General features: G+C 54.9%; 1 protein-coding gene across 1 annotated transcript in view; it reads left to right on the top strand.

The window, feature by feature from the left end:
- Positions 1-18,457, top strand: part of WNT7A (Wnt family member 7A) — a 56,221-nt gene that overhangs the window by 4,150 nt on the left and 33,614 nt on the right. The window contains exons 2-3 of the mRNA XM_007531637.3: positions 2,087-2,313; positions 16,203-16,474. Of these exons, the coding sequence (XP_007531699.1) occupies positions 2,087-2,313; positions 16,203-16,474 (499 nt within the window). The remainder of the gene's footprint in view (positions 1-2,086; positions 2,314-16,202; positions 16,475-18,457) is intronic.

Below are 18,457 nucleotides of genomic sequence, written 5' to 3'. Positions count from 1 at the left end.
GTGGTCCCACCCTCTGCCAAAGACACCTCTTCTTGGCCCTTTCCTCTCAGCGCCACCCTGTCCAGTCCACTGTCCACCAGCAAGTTTGCTTAGCTCCCAGGGGACACAAAGCTGCCCCCACCACTGTCCCCAAGACCAGCCATACCTGTCACCTGCCCACTCTCCCTGCTCCAGCTCTGGCCTCCAGGGCTCTCTACCCTTGGTGCTGGAGAGATTTTTTAAAAAATATATTTCTTTTATTTTAAAAATTTAAAATAGAGATAGCTCAGCTCTAGTTTGTGGAAGTGCTGGGGACTGAGCCTGGGACTTCAGAGCCCCAGGCATGAAAGTCTTTTGCAGAACCATTATGCTGTTTCTCCATCCCGGGGATGAGGTTTTCTAGTTCCCTGCTTACAGATTCCCAGTGTTTTCTGATGCACCAAGAGCACTCCAGCCCTGAGCTGGGTCCTCGCCCCAGACCCCAGCTGCCTGCCCTCAGCTCTGCAGCGGCTTCTGCGGCTTCTCTCCCATCCTGGGTGGTGCCATGCTGGTTCCCCTCCCAGAGGCAACTTGCTGTTGCCTCTGCCCAGATGGCTCTTCCCAGAGCTGCCCATCACTTCCCTGACCACACAGGTCCAGGCTCTGCTGTCTCTTCTTCAAGAAAGCCCTCCCTGATCACCCATCTCCCCCTCACAGGTGCCCTCACAGTGACTTCATTCACTTTCTCTCCAGTGTGCACTGCTCTCTGGAGTGTCCTACTGGGCCCTTCTGTGACTCAGGCAGTGTCTCCCTCTATGATTCCCACGAACAAGAGAGAAGGAGTCCCAGTTTCAGTTGCGGGGGACAGGGGCTGGCACACAATGGGTGACAGATGCACTGGGTACCTGGACAGTGCACAGGTGCAGAGGCAGGAGGAGCTCTGGTCTGATGACCAGAAGCGTCCCATACAGAGAGGGACACATGTGCTGGTAGAAGAATGTGCTGGGACTTTGGTTCTCATTTGCTTTTTGAACAGGTTTTTAGGGCAGGGGAGATAGCATAGTGGTTATGCAAACAAACTCTCATGCCTGAGGCTCCGAAGTCCCAGGTTCAATCCCCTGCACCACCATAAGCTGGAGCTGAGCAGTGCTCTGGTGTTTCTGTCTCTCTTCCTCTGCATCTCTCTCAAAAATAAAATAAATAAATAAATAAAAAAACAGGTCCCTAGAAAGTATGTGATGTACCAAAATAGCCTAGAGACTATAGATGACCAGCTGCGGGTTCTGTTTGTTTTTTCCTGTTGTAACCACTCTGGGTTGATCTGTTGAGATGCACACACACATAAGCAGACACACACACACGGACACAGACACACACAGACACACCCCACACACAAAGACAGACAGAGACAGACAAAGAGAGGAAAGACACCACAGCACGGAAGCTTCCTCCAAGGCTGTGAGGATCAGGCTGGAGCCTGGGCCATGCACATGGCAAAGCACGTGCACTATCCAGGTGAGCTGCTCTGCACGCCTCAGGTGTGGTTTCCTCCCCTGGCCTGTACCACTTCCCTTCCCCTCTCAGCCGCTATGTAACACTGTACTTCTTGTTCCCTCCCTGTCTCTGCAGTTTTTACCACAGATCCTGGACAAGGTCAAATTTCATTCTGCACCATTCATTCCTCTCTTACTTGCTTTCTCTCTCTCTCTTTTACCAGAGTACTGCAAAACTTTAGCTTTGTGGCAGTGAGGGAGATTGAACCCAGGACTTTGGAGTCTCAGGCATTAAAGTCTTTTTATGACTAAGGAACAGGCCCTAGTCTTCTGCAGGAATTTAAATTTCATTACAACGGAACCATGAATGCACAGGTTCAACATGAATCCTGGGACACACAGCATCTTGATTTTATCTGAAAAGGAAATCAAGACTAGCTATAGTGGTACCAGCAAGTTGCACAGGCTGGGCCTGGAATGATCAGCGAGTGAACAAGGGTAGGGATTTGATAGCAGATCAGTTGGGGGACCACCGCTGGGAGCATGAGGGGTGGCCTGGATGGACACCCAGGGAGGCTGTGACCCACCCCATCTACCAACCTAACGCTCTGTCTCTTCTGTGTCCCTCGCTCCAGTGGCTTCTCCTCGGTGGTGGCTCTGGGCGCGAGCATCATCTGTAACAAGATCCCAGGTCTGGCTCCCAGACAGCGGGCGATCTGCCAGAGCCGGCCCGACGCCATCATCGTCATAGGAGAAGGCTCGCAAATGGGCCTGGATGAATGTCAGTTTCAGTTCCGGAATGGCCGCTGGAACTGCTCGGCGCTGGGGGAACGCACCGTCTTCGGGAAGGAGCTCAAAGTGGGTATGTCTTCACTGCAGCCTGACCGGGGAGGCCAGACTTATCCTGGGAGGCACCTGGGACCCCTCACCTGTCTGCAGGTGTGCTGACAGGACAGGATGTCAGGGCACCTGTGGAGCAGTTGGGAGCCCCAGCACCCCAACATGTGCGGCAGCCTTGAGAACCAGTGGCCCGAACGCCGACCTGCTTGCAGAGAGCAATGAGGTGACTGCTTGAAGTGAAACTCCAGTTTTGAAATGATCTGTGGTACCTGCCAGTATGTATTCCTGGCTTCTCTTTGGAAAAGTTGCAGGTGTACCAGGAAGTCACGCCCACGACCACCTGGCTATGGTTGGTGGATGCTGAGAGCCTGTTAACTTTTGTAGTTCCCGCCCTTCCCTCCCACCACCCAGCTGAGTTGTGGTTGGCCCTGAAAGCCACATCAGCTTTGGGTCTCTTTGGGCTGCAGTAGTTGACCCACATGAATGCTCCTCTGCTCCTCTCCGACATCAACAAACCCAGGGAATGTCCAAGACTTCCACCTCCAGTCCAGCTCTTTCTCTGTGCCCTTACTTCCTCCCCCTCAAGTCCCCCAGGAGCTCCCCCCATCTCCCAGCCGCACCCTGGGCATCCTATGGGCAAAAATCAGATGGAAATCAGATGGTGAACTAGTCTGCTCAGCACCTCATGGCAGCTCTGCCTGTATCAGAATGGAGATGCTCAGGTCTGCTATCTTCCATCCTCACTGGCACCCTGTCTTTCCTCCTTGTCCACCCAGTCTCATCCTGTGGCCCAGACACCACCCTGGGCCTGCTCTTGGGGGCTGGCACTACCCATTCCTTCTGTCTCAGACTCTTCTCCAAGGGTCTGATAGACACACAAGATCAGGGGCCCTGGTCCTGTGTAAGGTGCCCTCTACCTGGAATCTCGTCTTGTGTCAGACAGTGATTACGGATATCCGAATCTACTTCTGGCCCACTGGGACCAGCTGCCTGTGGGCTAGGGCTCCTCTCTCACTCCCAGAGAATGATGATCTCTTCTGTATCCCCATTCCTGCTCACCTCCCTCCCCACCCCACCCCACCCCCAGGAAACCATCAGTCTGTAATCAGTGCCCACTAATTATCTTTTTATTTCATTTTGTTTGCTCATCAGTCTTACATCCTGGAATTGTATACATGCATGAAATCAACCCATACTTATCTTTCTCCTTCTGAATTCTTTAGCTTTGCACAACTCATTCCAGCTCCTCCCACCTCACCACAAATAGCAAAAAAAAAAAAAAAAAGTGCATCTTTTCAAGAGCTGAGTAGTATTCCATTGGATACCTGTCACCTGTGTCATGCCTTTTTTATCCACGTTGTTGATCAACAGATTTGGCACCTCCGTGTTTTATCTGTTGTAAATTATGAAACCTTCCTTGGGGTGGATGTGACTTCTGGTATTAATTTTTTTTTTTTGAGTCTTCATGCAAAGCTCCCACTGGGGCCTGCTACCTTTTCTCTCTGGCCTCTTCCAAAATGGGGAAACTATCTTGCATTCCCACTAACTAAGCCTAAGCCCAAGAGTCCCTTTCTCTGCACACACTCTCCAAGGCTTGTGACTGTTGCCGCCACTGAAGCAGATCTCCCCATCTCTGGAATGAAGCACAGCGCCCTCTCTCCCGTGTCTAGGGCTCTGCAGACGGGCACTCTGCTGTCTCTCACCACTTTCTGTGGCCACCTTCTTAGTCACCTGAGGACACTGAGCTTCCAACACCAGTGACAGGCAGGGCTGTGGTGACTGGTCTCTGCATGCATGGTCTTTCCAACAGCTTTGTGGCCCAGAGTTCTGCCTGCCCTGCTTCTCCTTCTGCCCAGTCTTGGGGTTCACTTTTCAGCTGGAGAATCGAGGCCCAAAGAGCTACCAGGACTGCCCTAGTCAAATAGAGTCTGGGACTCCAGTTTAGGTCCCAGAAATATCTTGTATTTTTTCCTACCATCTCCAACTTATACCCCACCCCCACTTCGGGGGCCCAGGCCTGGGTCCCCACATTTATTTAGATGTGTGGCTTTGCTGGTCCCTACTGTGATACTGATGAGAAAGCAGAGGAACTTGTCCATGGTCGGCAGAAGTGAGGGACAGGGTCTCAATGCAGCATGAAGTCTGGGGCAGCCAGCCTGGTGGTAGAGCGCTGGGTGCTGGGAGTAGCATCACCTCTGGCCTGGGAGATAACATCAGTCCCCAGCCCCTCCCTTCCCCTCGCCTCCCTGGAGTTTACTTTCTTTCCAGCAGCCACGGTGATGCTGCCAAGTCCAGTCAGATCCCATCACTCCTTTGCTTTCCATCCATGTGGAGGAAGATCCAAACCCTGTCCAGCTCCCAGCCCCTCTCCCCGCTGCAAATGTGTCTCTCCTTTCTCTGTAGCCCACAACAACTGTCTACTGAATGTCCCTCTAACCACCTACCAACGGCTGGCCTAGAAAAGAAAAGACACAGTGACTCTCTGCTTTGGAAGTGAGCTGCTGAGAGTGAGGGACACTGCCCACCTGAAGGCCACTTAGCTAGGAGTGACCCCAGCCTGGGTCTTGGGGCTGGTGTCCGTGGGAGCAGAGGCCATGAGGTCAAGATGAGAAGTCACACTCCCCAAGTCTGGTAACATAAGAGACTATGCAAATGGACACTGGAGCAGGGACAACACCTAACAAGCCTCAAAGTCAGACTTTTGGGGTTCTTCCCTCTTTCTGGAAATGACCCGCCCACAAGAGCTGCCTTTGGCGTTGGGGGACTAGGAGCACACTCTGAGTTTGCCAGCTCTGGCCATCAAGTCCACACTATGCAGTGATAGAATTATCACTTTGCAGAGGTCCGCACTGAAGCTCAGCCCACACTCCTGCTGATAGCTCATTGGCCAGAACACAGTCACATGGTACCACCTAGCTGCAAGAGATGCTGGGAAATGTAGTCTTTTCATGCAGAGCCACAGTGACACCAGCTCAGGATCTGAGAAGGAAGGACAGCTGGGGTCCTAGTGGGCAACTGACCCTCCAAACTGCCTCGAACCTTCACTCTAGGTTCCCAGCTCTACCTGTGCTTCATGAGCCTGTCTCCCTGCTCCAGTGTCCTGGATTTCACTGCGTAGACACTGAGGAAGCCACAGGCAGGTGCCAGACTTGGAACAAAAGGAGTACTGGCTTCTGCCAACTCTGAAGCCACCTCTTGGGCCAGTGAGAAGGCCATTCCAGGTTTCAGTCCTTATTCTCTCTCTGGCCACACCTGCCCCAGGTCCCCAGGGTCACTCTGACTGAGTCTCTTCAAGGGCTCTGACTTTGTGTCCACCCCAGACTAGGCACAGTGGCCAAGGACAGGGGCGCATTTGTTGAGCAGGCCTGGGAGGCCCTCCCAGGGCCACCCCTCAGGGGAGAGGTGCTGCTCTGAGTCCACCAGTCTGCTCAGATAACAAAGCACCTGGGGCCAATGACTCAAGCCACAGGCGTTCGTTTCCTCTCGGGGCTGGAAGTTCAAGGTTGAGGTGCAGGTGGATGAGGTTTCTGTGTCCTGAGTCACGGGTTTCCCGTCTGTTTCTTGTTCAGATCCAGCTATATTCCCTAGAAGAACATTATCTGGTTTGAGCTGGCATTTGATTTTATCAGGAAAAAGCACTGTGCTCCCAAGAGAGGCAGTTCTGGGGCATTTCCTCTTCTCACTAAGAATGAAAATCACCCGCGTGACTCTTCATAGTTGCTGCTGGTACTCAGTCCAGGTTTGGCAAATATCCCCCAAACGGTGTGTGCAAGCTTTTGGGTTTAGGGGTGTCTGAGTTAACTCCAAGCATTTGCTGTCACCAGCAGTACCCCCAAGGTCTCCTTGTGCACTAATTTCTCTGGGGTCGAGCCTGCGGGATGTGTTGTGGGTCCTGATGTCCAGAGTGGCCGCACCCAGTGCCACTTGACTAACAGCAGGGTCCCCAGAGTCCCCCACTCTCTGGGGGAGGGGGGACATCTCTGCACAGTGTCGTTTCTACAAAGTCGTTCTCCCGGTCATCCTGAGTCTTGGTTAGTCTTTCTCTGAGAAGCGATGCAGTAGAAATCTCTTCTTATAGATTTGCTGACTGTGCATGCTGGCTCATTTGCGAGTGAACATGCTTTTCACCTCTTTTTCTGTCTGTGTGTGTCTCCCCAAACAGTCAGGGTTGGGTCACCTCCTGGGGCCCTGATGCAGAGGAGAGAAGTTTGGGTCAGACCTCTCTCTTTATTCTTTTTAAAGGGTCTATTTACTTATTAGATATAATAATAATAATAATAAGAGGAGGAGGAGGAAAGATGAGGAAGATACAGAGGACGAGAAGCAGAGCATCACTCTGACATATAAAGTGCTAGGGATGGAGCCTAGGACCTTCTACTCGCAAGTCCTACGCTTCACCACTGCACTAACTCTTATTTCACTATTTTAGAGAAGGAGAGACACAGAGAGGAGAGAAGGAGAAGCAGAGAGAAAAGGGAGAGACATCTCAGTACCCCTTCACTATCCTGGAGCTTCTCTTGGGACTGTCCATGGTGCTCCCATATGGTGCTGGGGTCTTGAGACTGGTGAGGTGTGTGCTCCGCTCACTGAACTATCTCCCCCAAGTCCCTGTTTATCCCTGATGGAGTTGAATGGGGACATGGAGAGCAGGGTGGAGCAAAGCTGTTCACCCCAGGCCCACTTTCTTGTCACCACCTACAAATCCATCCCCAGCCTTCGCACCCCACCCACCACCACCTGCTGCTGCTCACACTTGGGCTCCAGAGCGTGTGACCGTCTGAGGGCACAGTCACACCCCCTCCTCCTGTACCCTCCAGGCACCCTGCTAGAAGCACTCACCTCCCTGGCATCCCTGGGATCTTGGTGCCACCTGTGTCAGATCCTCAGATGGCATCCTGTCACTCAGAGAGCCATGCGCTGGCAGGCCTTGAGGACCTGCACCCCCACCCTCTCCTCTGGGCACCCCAGCAGCCATCTCACCTTCTTCCTTCAGCTGGTCTCCCCACTCAGACACTCTTCTCTCCTTTCTCAGGTCCCTTGGAGAAGCCGTCAGACCCCACGTGGCGTAGACGGCCCATCCCTCTTCACTCCTCCCCACTCGAATGTTTCCTCTGTGTCTAAACCACCCCAGACCCTGTCTCATTTGTGTTCCATACAGACTAAAGCCGCCACCGTGTTCCCTTCCTGCTTCACCTATGTGCTAACCTGCACCCCAACAAACAGGAATGATGATAACAGCTAGCTGGTAGGTTGTGGGGGCACGAGATGCCTGGCTCCCCAAGAGGCACTGGGACCTGTGCCTGGTACTCAGGAAATGACCCCTGGGTCACGGTCATTTGACTGCCATTGTCGTCATCCGGAAGGACTCTGCAGATGTGGGGACACCCCGGTGACTGGCGCTGTCTCTGTTCCAACTCCTCCTGGAGTGTGTGTGTGTGTGTGGGGGGGGTGCAGGAAGCTGGGGGGGGGGGTCTGAGAGTTGTTGAGCCACCTGCCTGCCACCAGTCACATGCGGGCCTCTGCTCCAATGCCACCTCCTCCAGGAGGCCTTCACAATGCCAAGCTTGTCTACTTTGTTGGCTGGTTTCTATTGCATGGTGGAGGTGCAGTCATGCATCCCTCAGTCCCTCAGTGACCGGGACAGCTGCTGAGAAATGAGTCCTGAGCTGGTTTTGTCCTTGGGTAACGTCATAGGGTGTAATCATGCGGACCCGGCCGATGCCTGCCACACACCCAGGCCTGACGGCACAGCTGCAGGGACCACTGTGGTATGTGTGGGCTGTCTCGCACCCAGACCTTCTTAAGTGATGCTTGACTGTAGGCCCAGCTTGCCTGCCTGCCTTCCCTTATCCTCCTTTCTTCCTCCCTCCCCTCTCTTCCTTCTGCATGCAGTGCTAGGGATTGAGCCCAGCACCTTGTGCCTATGAGATACCACTTTTTTTCCCATATCTTTTAAATATATATTTATTTGTTTATTCCCTTTTGTTGCCCTTGTTTTTTATTGTTATAGTTGTTGTTATTGATGTCATCGTTGTTGGACAGGACAGAGAGAAATGGAGAGAGGAGGGGAAGACAGAGAGGGGAGAGAAAGACAGACACCTGCACACCTGCTTCACCGCCTGTGAAGCGACTCCCCTGCAGGTGGGGAGCCAGGGGCTCCAACTGGGACCCTTATGCCGGTCCTTGCGCTTTGCGCCACGTGCACTTAACCCGCTGCGCTACCGCGCGGCTCCCAAAATACCACTTTTTTTATACTTATTTTTTTTTTTTTTGAGAGAGAGAAGAGAGGCAGAGACTGAGAGGAGAGAAACCATAGCGTGGCTCCATCATCCATGGCGCTCCCCCTGGTGCCATCATGATACTCCCAGGTGGTGCCAGGATTCAAACCCAGGATCTCACATGCGGTTCTAGCAAGGCGTGAGCTCAGCTGGGTGAGCTCTCTCCTCTTCCATGAGGCCACATTTCTTCATTCGCTCCAGACGTCAGCGGATGCCGGGCTTGTTTCCACATCATGGCTGTTGTAACAGGTGTTGCAAAGAACGTGGGTGGGCAGGCAGGTGTCTCTTCCAGATAGTAGGTTTCCTTTCTCCACACAAATGTACGAGAGCCGGAGTGCTGGGTCCGAGGGTGGTTCTAGCCTGACTGAGCAGCCACCGTGCGCTGTCCATCGAGGCTCCACCTGGTTACAGGTGCAGGGGGCCAGTGACTCTCTTCCCCCTGGACACGTGTGACGGGGTTCTCAGGAGTGAAGGTCTCGTGTATGTGTCCACCCAGTTAGTCAGATGTCCGTCCCACAGATGTTTGCTGGAACCTTCCATGTAGTGACGGCTGATGAGCTGCAGATGAGGTTGAGCTGTGGGATCCGGGGACAGTGAGTTGGGACTGGAATGTGTTCTGGGGACCTGGGAGAGGTGGAGGTTAAGGGTTCTGGTGGCATGGAAGGGAGCCCTCTGGGGCATCCTGAAATGGGGGTGGGCAGCAAGGAGAAGCCTGCAGGTGTGTCCTCTCAAGGGGTTGGGGCCCTAGAGTGGTCTTGGCAGCATGGCCTCCAAGTGGGGACCCGTCAGTCCCCCTGGGCTTTGTGTCCCAGACTTAGGGTGTGGTGGAAGACCTCCCCTCTTCTGAGTCAGCAGAGAGACAGGTGGCCTTGCTGACATGACTGAGCAGAGGGGATCCCTCACCCCTGCACCTGGGGATGGCTGCCTTCTTTCCCAGCACTCACAGTCCCCTCCTGCTCACCTCGTCTGCTTGAAGAACTTTCCACGGAGGGACACAGGTGAGCTGGAGGCTGCCGTGCGGGATCTACACACCAGGCAGCTGCCAGCTCTCTCAGCCATTTTGGTAGCTTCTCCTCAACTCGGAGGGACTGTCTGGGTCTTGGGGGGTCCCCCATCTGGGCACAAACTCACCCCTCACTCATGGTTCCATCTTTGTACAGCTCGGACTGTCATGGAAGGGGAGCCGCCTCTGCTGAGCTGAGCATTGCTGGGAGGGCCAGAGCTAAGGACCTTCCCAGGGAGACAGAGAGGAAAGGGGCGGGCCACTCACTTTCTCCTGCCTCTCCTGACAATGCGCCATCTTGCCCAAGCCAAAGACCTATTCTTTTCCTGATTCGCCCAGAACACAGCTAACAAAGGACTTTTTGTCTCCTTGGCTTTTTTTTTTTTTTTCCTGCAAGCCTCAGTTCATCCTGGATTTTAGCTCTTATGACACCATTCTTTTAGATGAGACTTTTTGTTTCAGTGTTCTCTCACTTCGGCTCACATGCTGCAGACAGACAGACAGACAGACACACTCTTGCTTTGATATACTCATTCATTCATTCATTCATTCATTCTTTCATTCTTTTCACACCAGGGCTCTGTGGAGAGTGGGGTCCTCATAGGAGACCCTAATGATTCTGGTCCACACAGGTGTGCAGGGGCCCAAGTGCAGGCCGTGAGTGGAGTCAGGGATGACCGGGTAAGACCCTCAGGAAGGGGTCATGATGGACGCTGTGACTTCCGGGGTCTGGGTGCACTGACAATGTGGCAAATGGGGGCAGAGCCATAGCTCTGCCCCATCCTAAAGCTGGGTATCTTTCTGACAGGGGCAGGGAGTGTATTGTTCTCACTTTACAAATGAGGAAACTGAGGCCTTGAGAGGTCTGTCAAACCACTCAGTTGGAGCACCCGGAGCCACATTCTGAAGCTCAGCTCTATAGCCCACTTGCCCCCAGGCCCTGAGACTGTGGGGCGACACTGCTGTGTGCCAAGCAGGTGGGAGAGAAGAGGCCCTTCCCAGTTGGGCAACAGCCACTGAGGTGTCTGTGTATGTGTGGGTGGTGGGGCTGGCTGCTGACGGCCATGCTGTGGACTGGTGAGATGGCAGAGAGAGACCTGGGAAGGGGCGAGAGAAGGCCGGGGCCGGGGACTGCACGCCCGTACTCCCATTCCCGTTGCTCTGCACCTGTCACCTTCACCAGGCTCAGCTCCAGCCCTGCCCCTGCACCCCAGTTCTTCCATCAGAAGAGGCCCTGTGTCTCTGCAGGGATGCTGGCCTATGTGGCATTTGCAGCCCAGCAGGACTGTGGACCGCCCGTCCCATGGAGGGCGGGTGGACAGGAGCCACCTTTTTCCATCTGTAGATTTTCCAAATCATCATATATTTCAGCGTGTGTCACTGCCGATTGCTCACTCTCTGACCCACGAGCTTTAAATAGCAAAAGAAAAAAAAATACAATGCACTTTGTGGTTTCCAGTAAGATACCGTAAATACACCCAGATAATATTCCGGTGCAAACCATTTACAGCGGCTGCCCGGGGCGGTGGAATGGAATCTTTTGGGCAGGCTTGGACATCAGTTGATTTCCTCTACCTCCTCCCCTGCCTCCCCCCATCATTAGGGAGCTGGAATGTGCCGGGGCGTCAGCTGGCTCCATGGTTTCATCTGGGTGATAACACTCCTTTTTACAAAACACGTCCTTTTTAATTCTGTCTTTCCTTACTTATTTATTGCCACCAGGGTTATCGCTGGAGTACTATGCCCACACAGCTCCACCACCCCAGGAGACCGTTTATTTTTTCTTTTAGAGAGAGAAAGACACACAGAGAGAAGGAGAGACGCTGCTCCACCACTCAGTAGCTTGTTTGCCGCCTGTGGGCACGTCGTGTGGCAAGGAGGGCCGGACCCCGCATCTGTGTGTGCTCGCGCCATTGCGTACAGAACAGAGAGGAGGAACAGATGGGCGACACCTGTACCCAGCTGATGGAAGAAGCATTTCCCTGGAGGAGTGGGTGGGTCGAGGGGGAAGAAGGCGGTGGGGGTTAAAGCAGGACATTTGCCTCTGGGAGCCTGGAGACCTGAGTCTCTCCGTGTCTCTGAGGACCTCAGGCACATCCTGCAGCCTCCAGGAGCTCAGCACTCCAGGACAAACCCACAGCCCTTCTGTTAGGGGTTTGGGTTCCAGGTCTGCAGGGCTCAGCCCGGGGCGGGTAGGGTGGGGTGTAGGACCAGCAGCTGTCCTCTGAGACCTCACCCCCCCCCCCAGCTCACCTGCCGGCTGTTGGCCTGGAGTCCTCTCTACTCCCCAGGAGCCTCGGAGCTGGTTCACCACCACCCTACACACCTGCCTCCTTGCTCTCATGGCTGCCATGAGTGACCATGTTCCAGAACTTTCGCTGCCACTGAGTGACATGATCTAGCGATCTGTCTCACAAGGCAAGACCGTATCTGGATTCAACATCTGTCCCAACTCCTGGTGTGGTGGCTGCACATACTAGGTCCTCACTAAGTACAGTTGAGTGAAGGAGCAGGGTTCTAGGATTGGTCACAGGTTGACAGAGCTTCTTCCCTCTGCTCATGGGAGGAGGGGGAGGAGGTTAGCTGGGCGGGCTGGCTGGGTCGGCCCATGGAGAGGAGAGGACCCGGGAAAGGGCTGGGGTTCTGTATGACCGGCTGTCACCACCTGAAGCCAGCCGCAGGGTCAGACTCTGAGCCAGGCTGGGCAGGCTTGAATCCTTGACAGGTGACATCATCTCTCTGAGGCTCAGTGGTTACACCTGTGAGATGTGTGGCTGTGCTCAGGATTAAGTGAGCTGATCTCCAATCTCCTAAGAGTTGTGTGACCTTGGTAGCAAGAGTGTTTTCTGTAGCAAGAGTCTGAGCAGAAATCACAGAATCACCTTTGCAGGTGTCTCAAAAGGACCAACAGAGGTGACATCCAAGAGATCGCCCCATTTAAGGCAGAGGGCTGGGTCCTTCTGGAAGTCCTTAAGCAGAGCTGGGCTCTCAGGAGTCCCCCGGCATGGCTGAGGACAGGCGTGGCCTCTAGGGTGGCACCCCAGCTCTGCCTGGGAGAGTCCAGCCCCAGTGTTTCCACAGAGTCAACAGGAAGTGACTGTTCCTCACTTGTGGGCAAAGCAGCCACACTTGGTGGAGTTGAACCTCTTTCCCGGAGAGCCTGAGATGGGATGAGTCCAGATGCTCTTTCTGTCACCAAGCCTGTTCCCAGCTCCGCAACAATAGCTGATCCGATTTGAATGGGTTATTTGCTGGGGAATTCTTTGATAACGGCTGAATGGCTTCTCTGGACAGGAATAATGGCACTTTGATAAGCACTGATGATTTAAGCCAGAGGAATCTCTCTGGACTGCAGGAAGGAGCTGGGGAGGGAGGTGGGGAGGGGTGGGTGGGGGGAGGGCAACAAGGGCCTGGAACCCCAGTTCTGGCCAGTTTCTGGATGGGAGGTCTTTGGGAATGGCTTTATCTCTCAGTTTCCTCATTTCTAAGATCAGGCAGAACAGTGTCTGTCCAGCAGGGCTGGTGCAGAATATTGCCCAGAGAGCCAGGGTGGGACTGGCACCTAGTAGGTGCTCAGGAAATCTTGTGGAGACTCTTGTGGGGTTTTCTTCCTAAGGAACAAGCACGTGGGGTGTGGTTTTAATATATAATTGGGTAGAGACAGATAAATTGAGAGGGGGAGGGGAGATAGAGGGGGAGGGAGGGAGGGAGGGAGGGAGAGAGAGAGAGAGATAGAGAGAGAGAGAGAGAGACTTGTGACTCTGCTTCACTACCCTGCAGATGGGGACTGGGGGCTTGAAGCTGTGTCCTTGTGCACTGTAATGTGAGCACTTAACCAGATGTGCCACCGCCTGGCCCAGGGTAGACTTTTTCAAAGCATTTAACACAAAGGCAGGCAGATAATCAGTTCTCAGTGAAAGACACATGGTGTTGGCCACTGTCTGAAGCACTCATTCATTCATTCATTCATTCATTCATTCACTCATTCACTCATTCTTTCATTCAGTATTGATGGAGCATCTGCCAGACACCAGGCCCTGGAGACACTGCAGGGGATGTGACCAAATGTTTGCCTTTAAGAAAAGTATATTCTAGAAGGGCGGTGAGGATGGTAGGTGCAATGTGAGCGACAAAACAATAAAAAATAAATCTGAAATGTCATGGCTCTGGAGAAAACCAAGGTCGGCCATTTCTCCCTGTCCCTCCCCACGGTGCCTACAATGCCATTGATCGTGACTGTTGTAGGGCCCAGCTGCCCCCTCCATGAGCACCTGCCGTGGGCCTGAGCCTTGGGGCACGGTGTGAACATCAGTGCAGGCAGGAGTTAACTGAGCACGTCCTGTGGGTGCTGGGATTGTGTCCATCTCATCAGGGCTTAAAGAACTTCCCTGGCCTGCCATCCCCTCTGTGGCCAGCTGAGACGCTGGACAGCCTCCATGAGGTCAGAGTGGGTGAGGCGGGTGCTGCTTGGTTTAATGTATAGTGAGCCCTCTGCCCCTGGAAACCTTAGACCTTAGCAGCTGACCTGGGCACCTGGACATCCTGAAGCCTGGAATACAGCCCCACACTGTATCTCTGAGTCAGGGGCTGCAGAGATGAGGCCCAGGGCCCACGGAGAGCCTCTCCTCTGGGCCGGGGACCCACCTTGAGCTTATGGGATTGGCGTGTTTAAGGGTTGTATCTGCTGCTCCCCATGCATGTGCATGTGTGGGGATGGAGATCGCTGTCAGTTGTTCTCTGCATTGCCCTGTGCACTCAGGGGCACTCAGAAAGATGTGTGTCCTGGGGCCTGCCAGCTGCCAGGTGACAGAATCTCTGTGTGCAGACTTGCCACTGTCGGGCTTTGCCCACCCTTCCTAGTCCGTACACCCCATTCTTGGTCTGACGCAAGGATACACTTTCTTTTCAGTGTTGGGGCCTGCCAGCAGTGCCCCGTGCTCCTGCGGGCGGGGCGGCGTTGAACTCTGTGGACAGTTCCTGGACTGGGTGGGGCAGCTAGTGACCGAGTGTGCAGCTCAGCCCTGTTGCCCACTGTTTGGTGGCTCCAGGCAAGCAAGGCCCTTCTCCTGGTCTTGGGGGCTCTAGTGTAAACAGAAGGCAGAGAAGACACTCACACCTTAGCCCTGACCCCTCTGAGAAGCAGCAGCTAGCCTTTAATAGAAGCTCAGTGGTGAAGCACAGGACTTGCACAGCAAGAACAGCCCTCCCCGCCCCCTGCCCCCCCAGCTTTCATGCCTGAGTTTGATACCTGACATGGCTAGTGACAGAAGGATGTTTGGCTCTCTCTGTAAAAATAAGTTAGAATGGAAGCTGTAATAAGTCTAGCACGGTGGGGGGAAGCCGGGAGGTAGTGCATCTGGTTAAGCGCATGTGGTACTAAGCACAAGGGTCCGAGTTCGAACCCCTGCTCCCCCACCTTAGGGGGGGATGATGCTTCACAAGCGGCAAAGCAGGTCTGCAGGTGTCTGTCTTTCTCTCTTCCTCTCTATCTCCCCCTCCTCTCTCAATTTCTCTCTGTCCTATCCAATAAAACAGAAAAAAATGGCCGCCAGGAGCAGTGGGTTCATGGTGCTGGCACCGAGTCCCAGTGATAACACTGGGGTCAAATAAAAATAAAAATAAGTTTAGTCCTGGGGCCACTTCTCAGGGCCATTTCTAGGCTTACTACTTTACCTTTGCTCATTTTATCTTGTCTCCCCCCTTTTATCTTGGACCCCCCCCAGGTAGCTGTCATTTCTTTTTTTACAGCAGTGGAAATAGGGTCCAGAGAGGGTCGGTGGTCCACCTGAGGTCACACAGCTAGAGACAGCTGGGCCGGGATCTCCTCACACAGTCATTCCCTTCTCTGTATTGTCTCCACCTCATCATTCTCAGCTTGGATGCCCTGAGTTCTAATCTCGCACTGGCTGGCTGTCTCCTGTAGTGTGTCCCTTTCTTGTTTTCCCAGTGCTCTGTGGCGTGTGCTTTCCTGGTGGCCTTCACTGAAATGAGACTCCACAGTCCCTTCCTTCCTGCCTAGCAGTGACGGTTCTGTCTTCATCGTCCTGAGGCCCCCTTGCCCTCCTGGGAGCCCACCCCTGCACGGGCAGGTCTTAGGCTGTGTCTCTTCAGCACTGTGTGTATAAGCAGCCTGTGGAAGTCAGATTGGAAGCTGAGCCTGACTGCCTGCACACCCTAGCCCGCGCCCCCTGCCCCCTTGCTGTGGCCTCAAGCAGGCATCGTGGACTGGGTTTCCCTCAAGTCCCCAAGTTAAGGTGCCCTGAAAGGCAGACGGCAGAGACTCCCACCCCTGTGTGCAGCACACACCCTCAGTGATGGCACTGTCCCCATGTCACCGAGCGTGAGGCTCAGAGAGGATGAGGAGCCCAGGTCACTGCCAGACAGGGGGAAGCTGGCGTGAGGTCCTCATGCTGACAGGATGCTGTGCGGGGATGTCAGAGCACAGGAGCCCTGGCCCGGGAAGGCAAGCTGAAGGCACCCTGTGACTGTGATTGGGGGTCCAGCGGGGGTGTGCCTGAGGACTGCACCTTGGTATTGGCGCTACCCCCAATAAGAGCTCTCCAGGAGGCAGGAAGCCTGTATGTCGGGGCGCCCTGCCTGACCCCTGCCTTTCTGTTCTCGTCCCTGCAGGGAGCCGGGAGGCTGCGTTCACCTACGCCATCATCGCGGCTGGCGTGGCACACGCCATCACAGCTGCCTGCACTCAGGGCAACCTGAGCGACTGCGGTTGCGACAGGGAGAAGCAGGGGCAGTACCACCGGGATGAGGGCTGGAAGTGGGGCGGCTGCTCGGCCGACATCCGCTACGGCATCGGCTTCGCCAAGGTCTTCGTGGACGCTCGGGAGATCAAGCAGAACGCCCGCACACTCATGAACCTGCACAACAACGAGGCGGGCCGCAAGGTAGGTGGCCGGCCAGGGAGGGGCGTCCGCCGCCAACTGCCTGTGGTCTCGGCCTCCTCCATCGAGGGCAGGGGTGCGAGCGCTGAGCAGGGGGCGAATCTGCTCTGTCCTATGACCTGGCAAGCCGGGTGGAGGGGTAGAGGCGGTTCTTGTCTTAGGATCCCTGAAATCAGCTGCATGGAGTACAAATGGGGGCTGAGGTACGTTCTGTAGGAGGGTCTTCTCTGCATTAGCAGGGGTCTGCTCTCTGCTCCTTGTTACTGGATTTCCTACTTGTTAGTTTGTCTGTTGAGAGGGAGAAACAGCACTGCTCAGACCCAGGTGGCCCGGGGCTGGGAGGAGCTGGGGTCCTAGTGCTCTCATGTCCTAGGCTTTGCTGCTGCACGGCCCCTGGTGGTGGCCGGATTCTGCTCCCAGACTCCAACTCCCCGTGAGCCCTCTGAGTGCCAGGCACCTGGCAGCTCTTTACTACAGAGAAGCAAGAAAGGGAGATGAGTGGTGACAAAGGGACCCGGTGGACGTGTTGCCAGCATGCAAGGTCGGCACTGCTGGTGTTGTGGTGGCTGACTTGGGGGGACGGCTGGCTGAGAGACTTGAGGTCAGCACTCGGCAGACAGCCAGAGGCCCAGGCAGATGTGGGCTCCCAGTCAGGCCTCCCAGGGAGGAAGCCAGGCTGACAGGGTGTCTGTCCTCAGGGCTGAGGTGAGGAGGGAGGGAGCCGGAGCAGGAGGCAACTCTGCAGGCCCACCATGCCTGCAGCTTCTATCTGGCAGTGGGTGGGGGTGGCTGCAGGCCCCCCAGGGGAGCAGGCATATGTTTCAGCAGGGCCTGGTTTCCCTCTGCCCCCTGCCCCCCCCCCCCCCCCCCCCCGCACCCTGTGTGTCAGAGCTCCAGCTGGTGAGTCACCAGGAAGGGCCCTTACCTGGCCTGCCCCACACAGGGCCCAGCCTGCCCTGTCCTGTGTCCTGTGGCTGCAGTTCCTCCAGTGCTTAGCTGTTCACTCCTCCCGGTTTCTGTGGTCAGACCCCTCCTTGGGGCGGAAGTCACAGGTCTTTGAGGCCTTCATGCCTAGTGGGAGAGTGGGAGGGAGACCCCAGTGCCAGCCTCAGTTTCCTTCTGGCTGGGTCACCCTGAGAGTTAAGAAGGAAGAGAAGGCTCAGAGAGGGGCAGGGGCTGTGGCAGGCCACGCAGCTTTGCTGGGCCTGGGGGCCATGACTGCAGTTCAGGGTAGCTCCTGCCCGTGTGACACAGACACCATTATGGGTCTTAAGACCTATCTTGGTGGGCTTCCTTGAGGAGGTGGCCCCTGAAAGACAACTGGGGTTTGGGTAGGCCTTGAAGAAAGGTGAGAGGCAGACCAGGCCTTGTGTGAGATGATAATGACCAAAGACCCAGAGTTGGGGGACTGGGGGCTTGGGGGCCAGTGAAGGGACGTAGACTAGTGGGCCTATGGGTCTCTGTTGAGGTGACAGCAGCTGGAACAGCTTTGGGGCTGGTGGTAGCCGTATTCTCCTTCTCCTCCTCGCTGTCCAGGATACAGCTCAGACTCACCCTCTTCTGAGTTAGCTGCTGCTCACAGCTTCCTCAGTCTCTGCCAGGATGTGGTTTCTCTCCAGAGCTTCTGCCCCTGCCTAGACGATAATCTGGATGAGGTCAGGAGCCTCGTGTGTCATTCACACCACACCCCAGGTCATCTGTCTACCTAGGGGCTCTGTCTACCTGAGCAGTGAATGCTGAATGGGTACTGGGGAGTCACGGAAGGTTCTGGAGCAGGGGAGGAGGAGGAGTCATAGATTCTGACTTCAGGAAGGTCGAGCAAGGCCTTGGATGGAACTAGGAACTGAGTTGGGAAGCATGTGGGCCAGCCCCAGTCTGATGCTTGCAAGGCAGTGTAGAATTTGGGGTTTCCCCATGTGGACATGGTCAGACCTGACCAGCCCTCAGTCTAACCTCTGTGGTGGAGTGAGGTGAGGAAGCAGAGGC

Source organism: Erinaceus europaeus, chromosome 21 (genome assembly GCF_950295315.1).
Source record: "Erinaceus europaeus chromosome 21, mEriEur2.1, whole genome shotgun sequence".
NCBI lineage: Eukaryota > Metazoa > Chordata > Mammalia > Eulipotyphla > Erinaceidae > Erinaceus > Erinaceus europaeus.
Note: the sequence above shows the minus strand (reverse complement) of the source record. Positions and strands in the feature narration are given on the sequence as shown.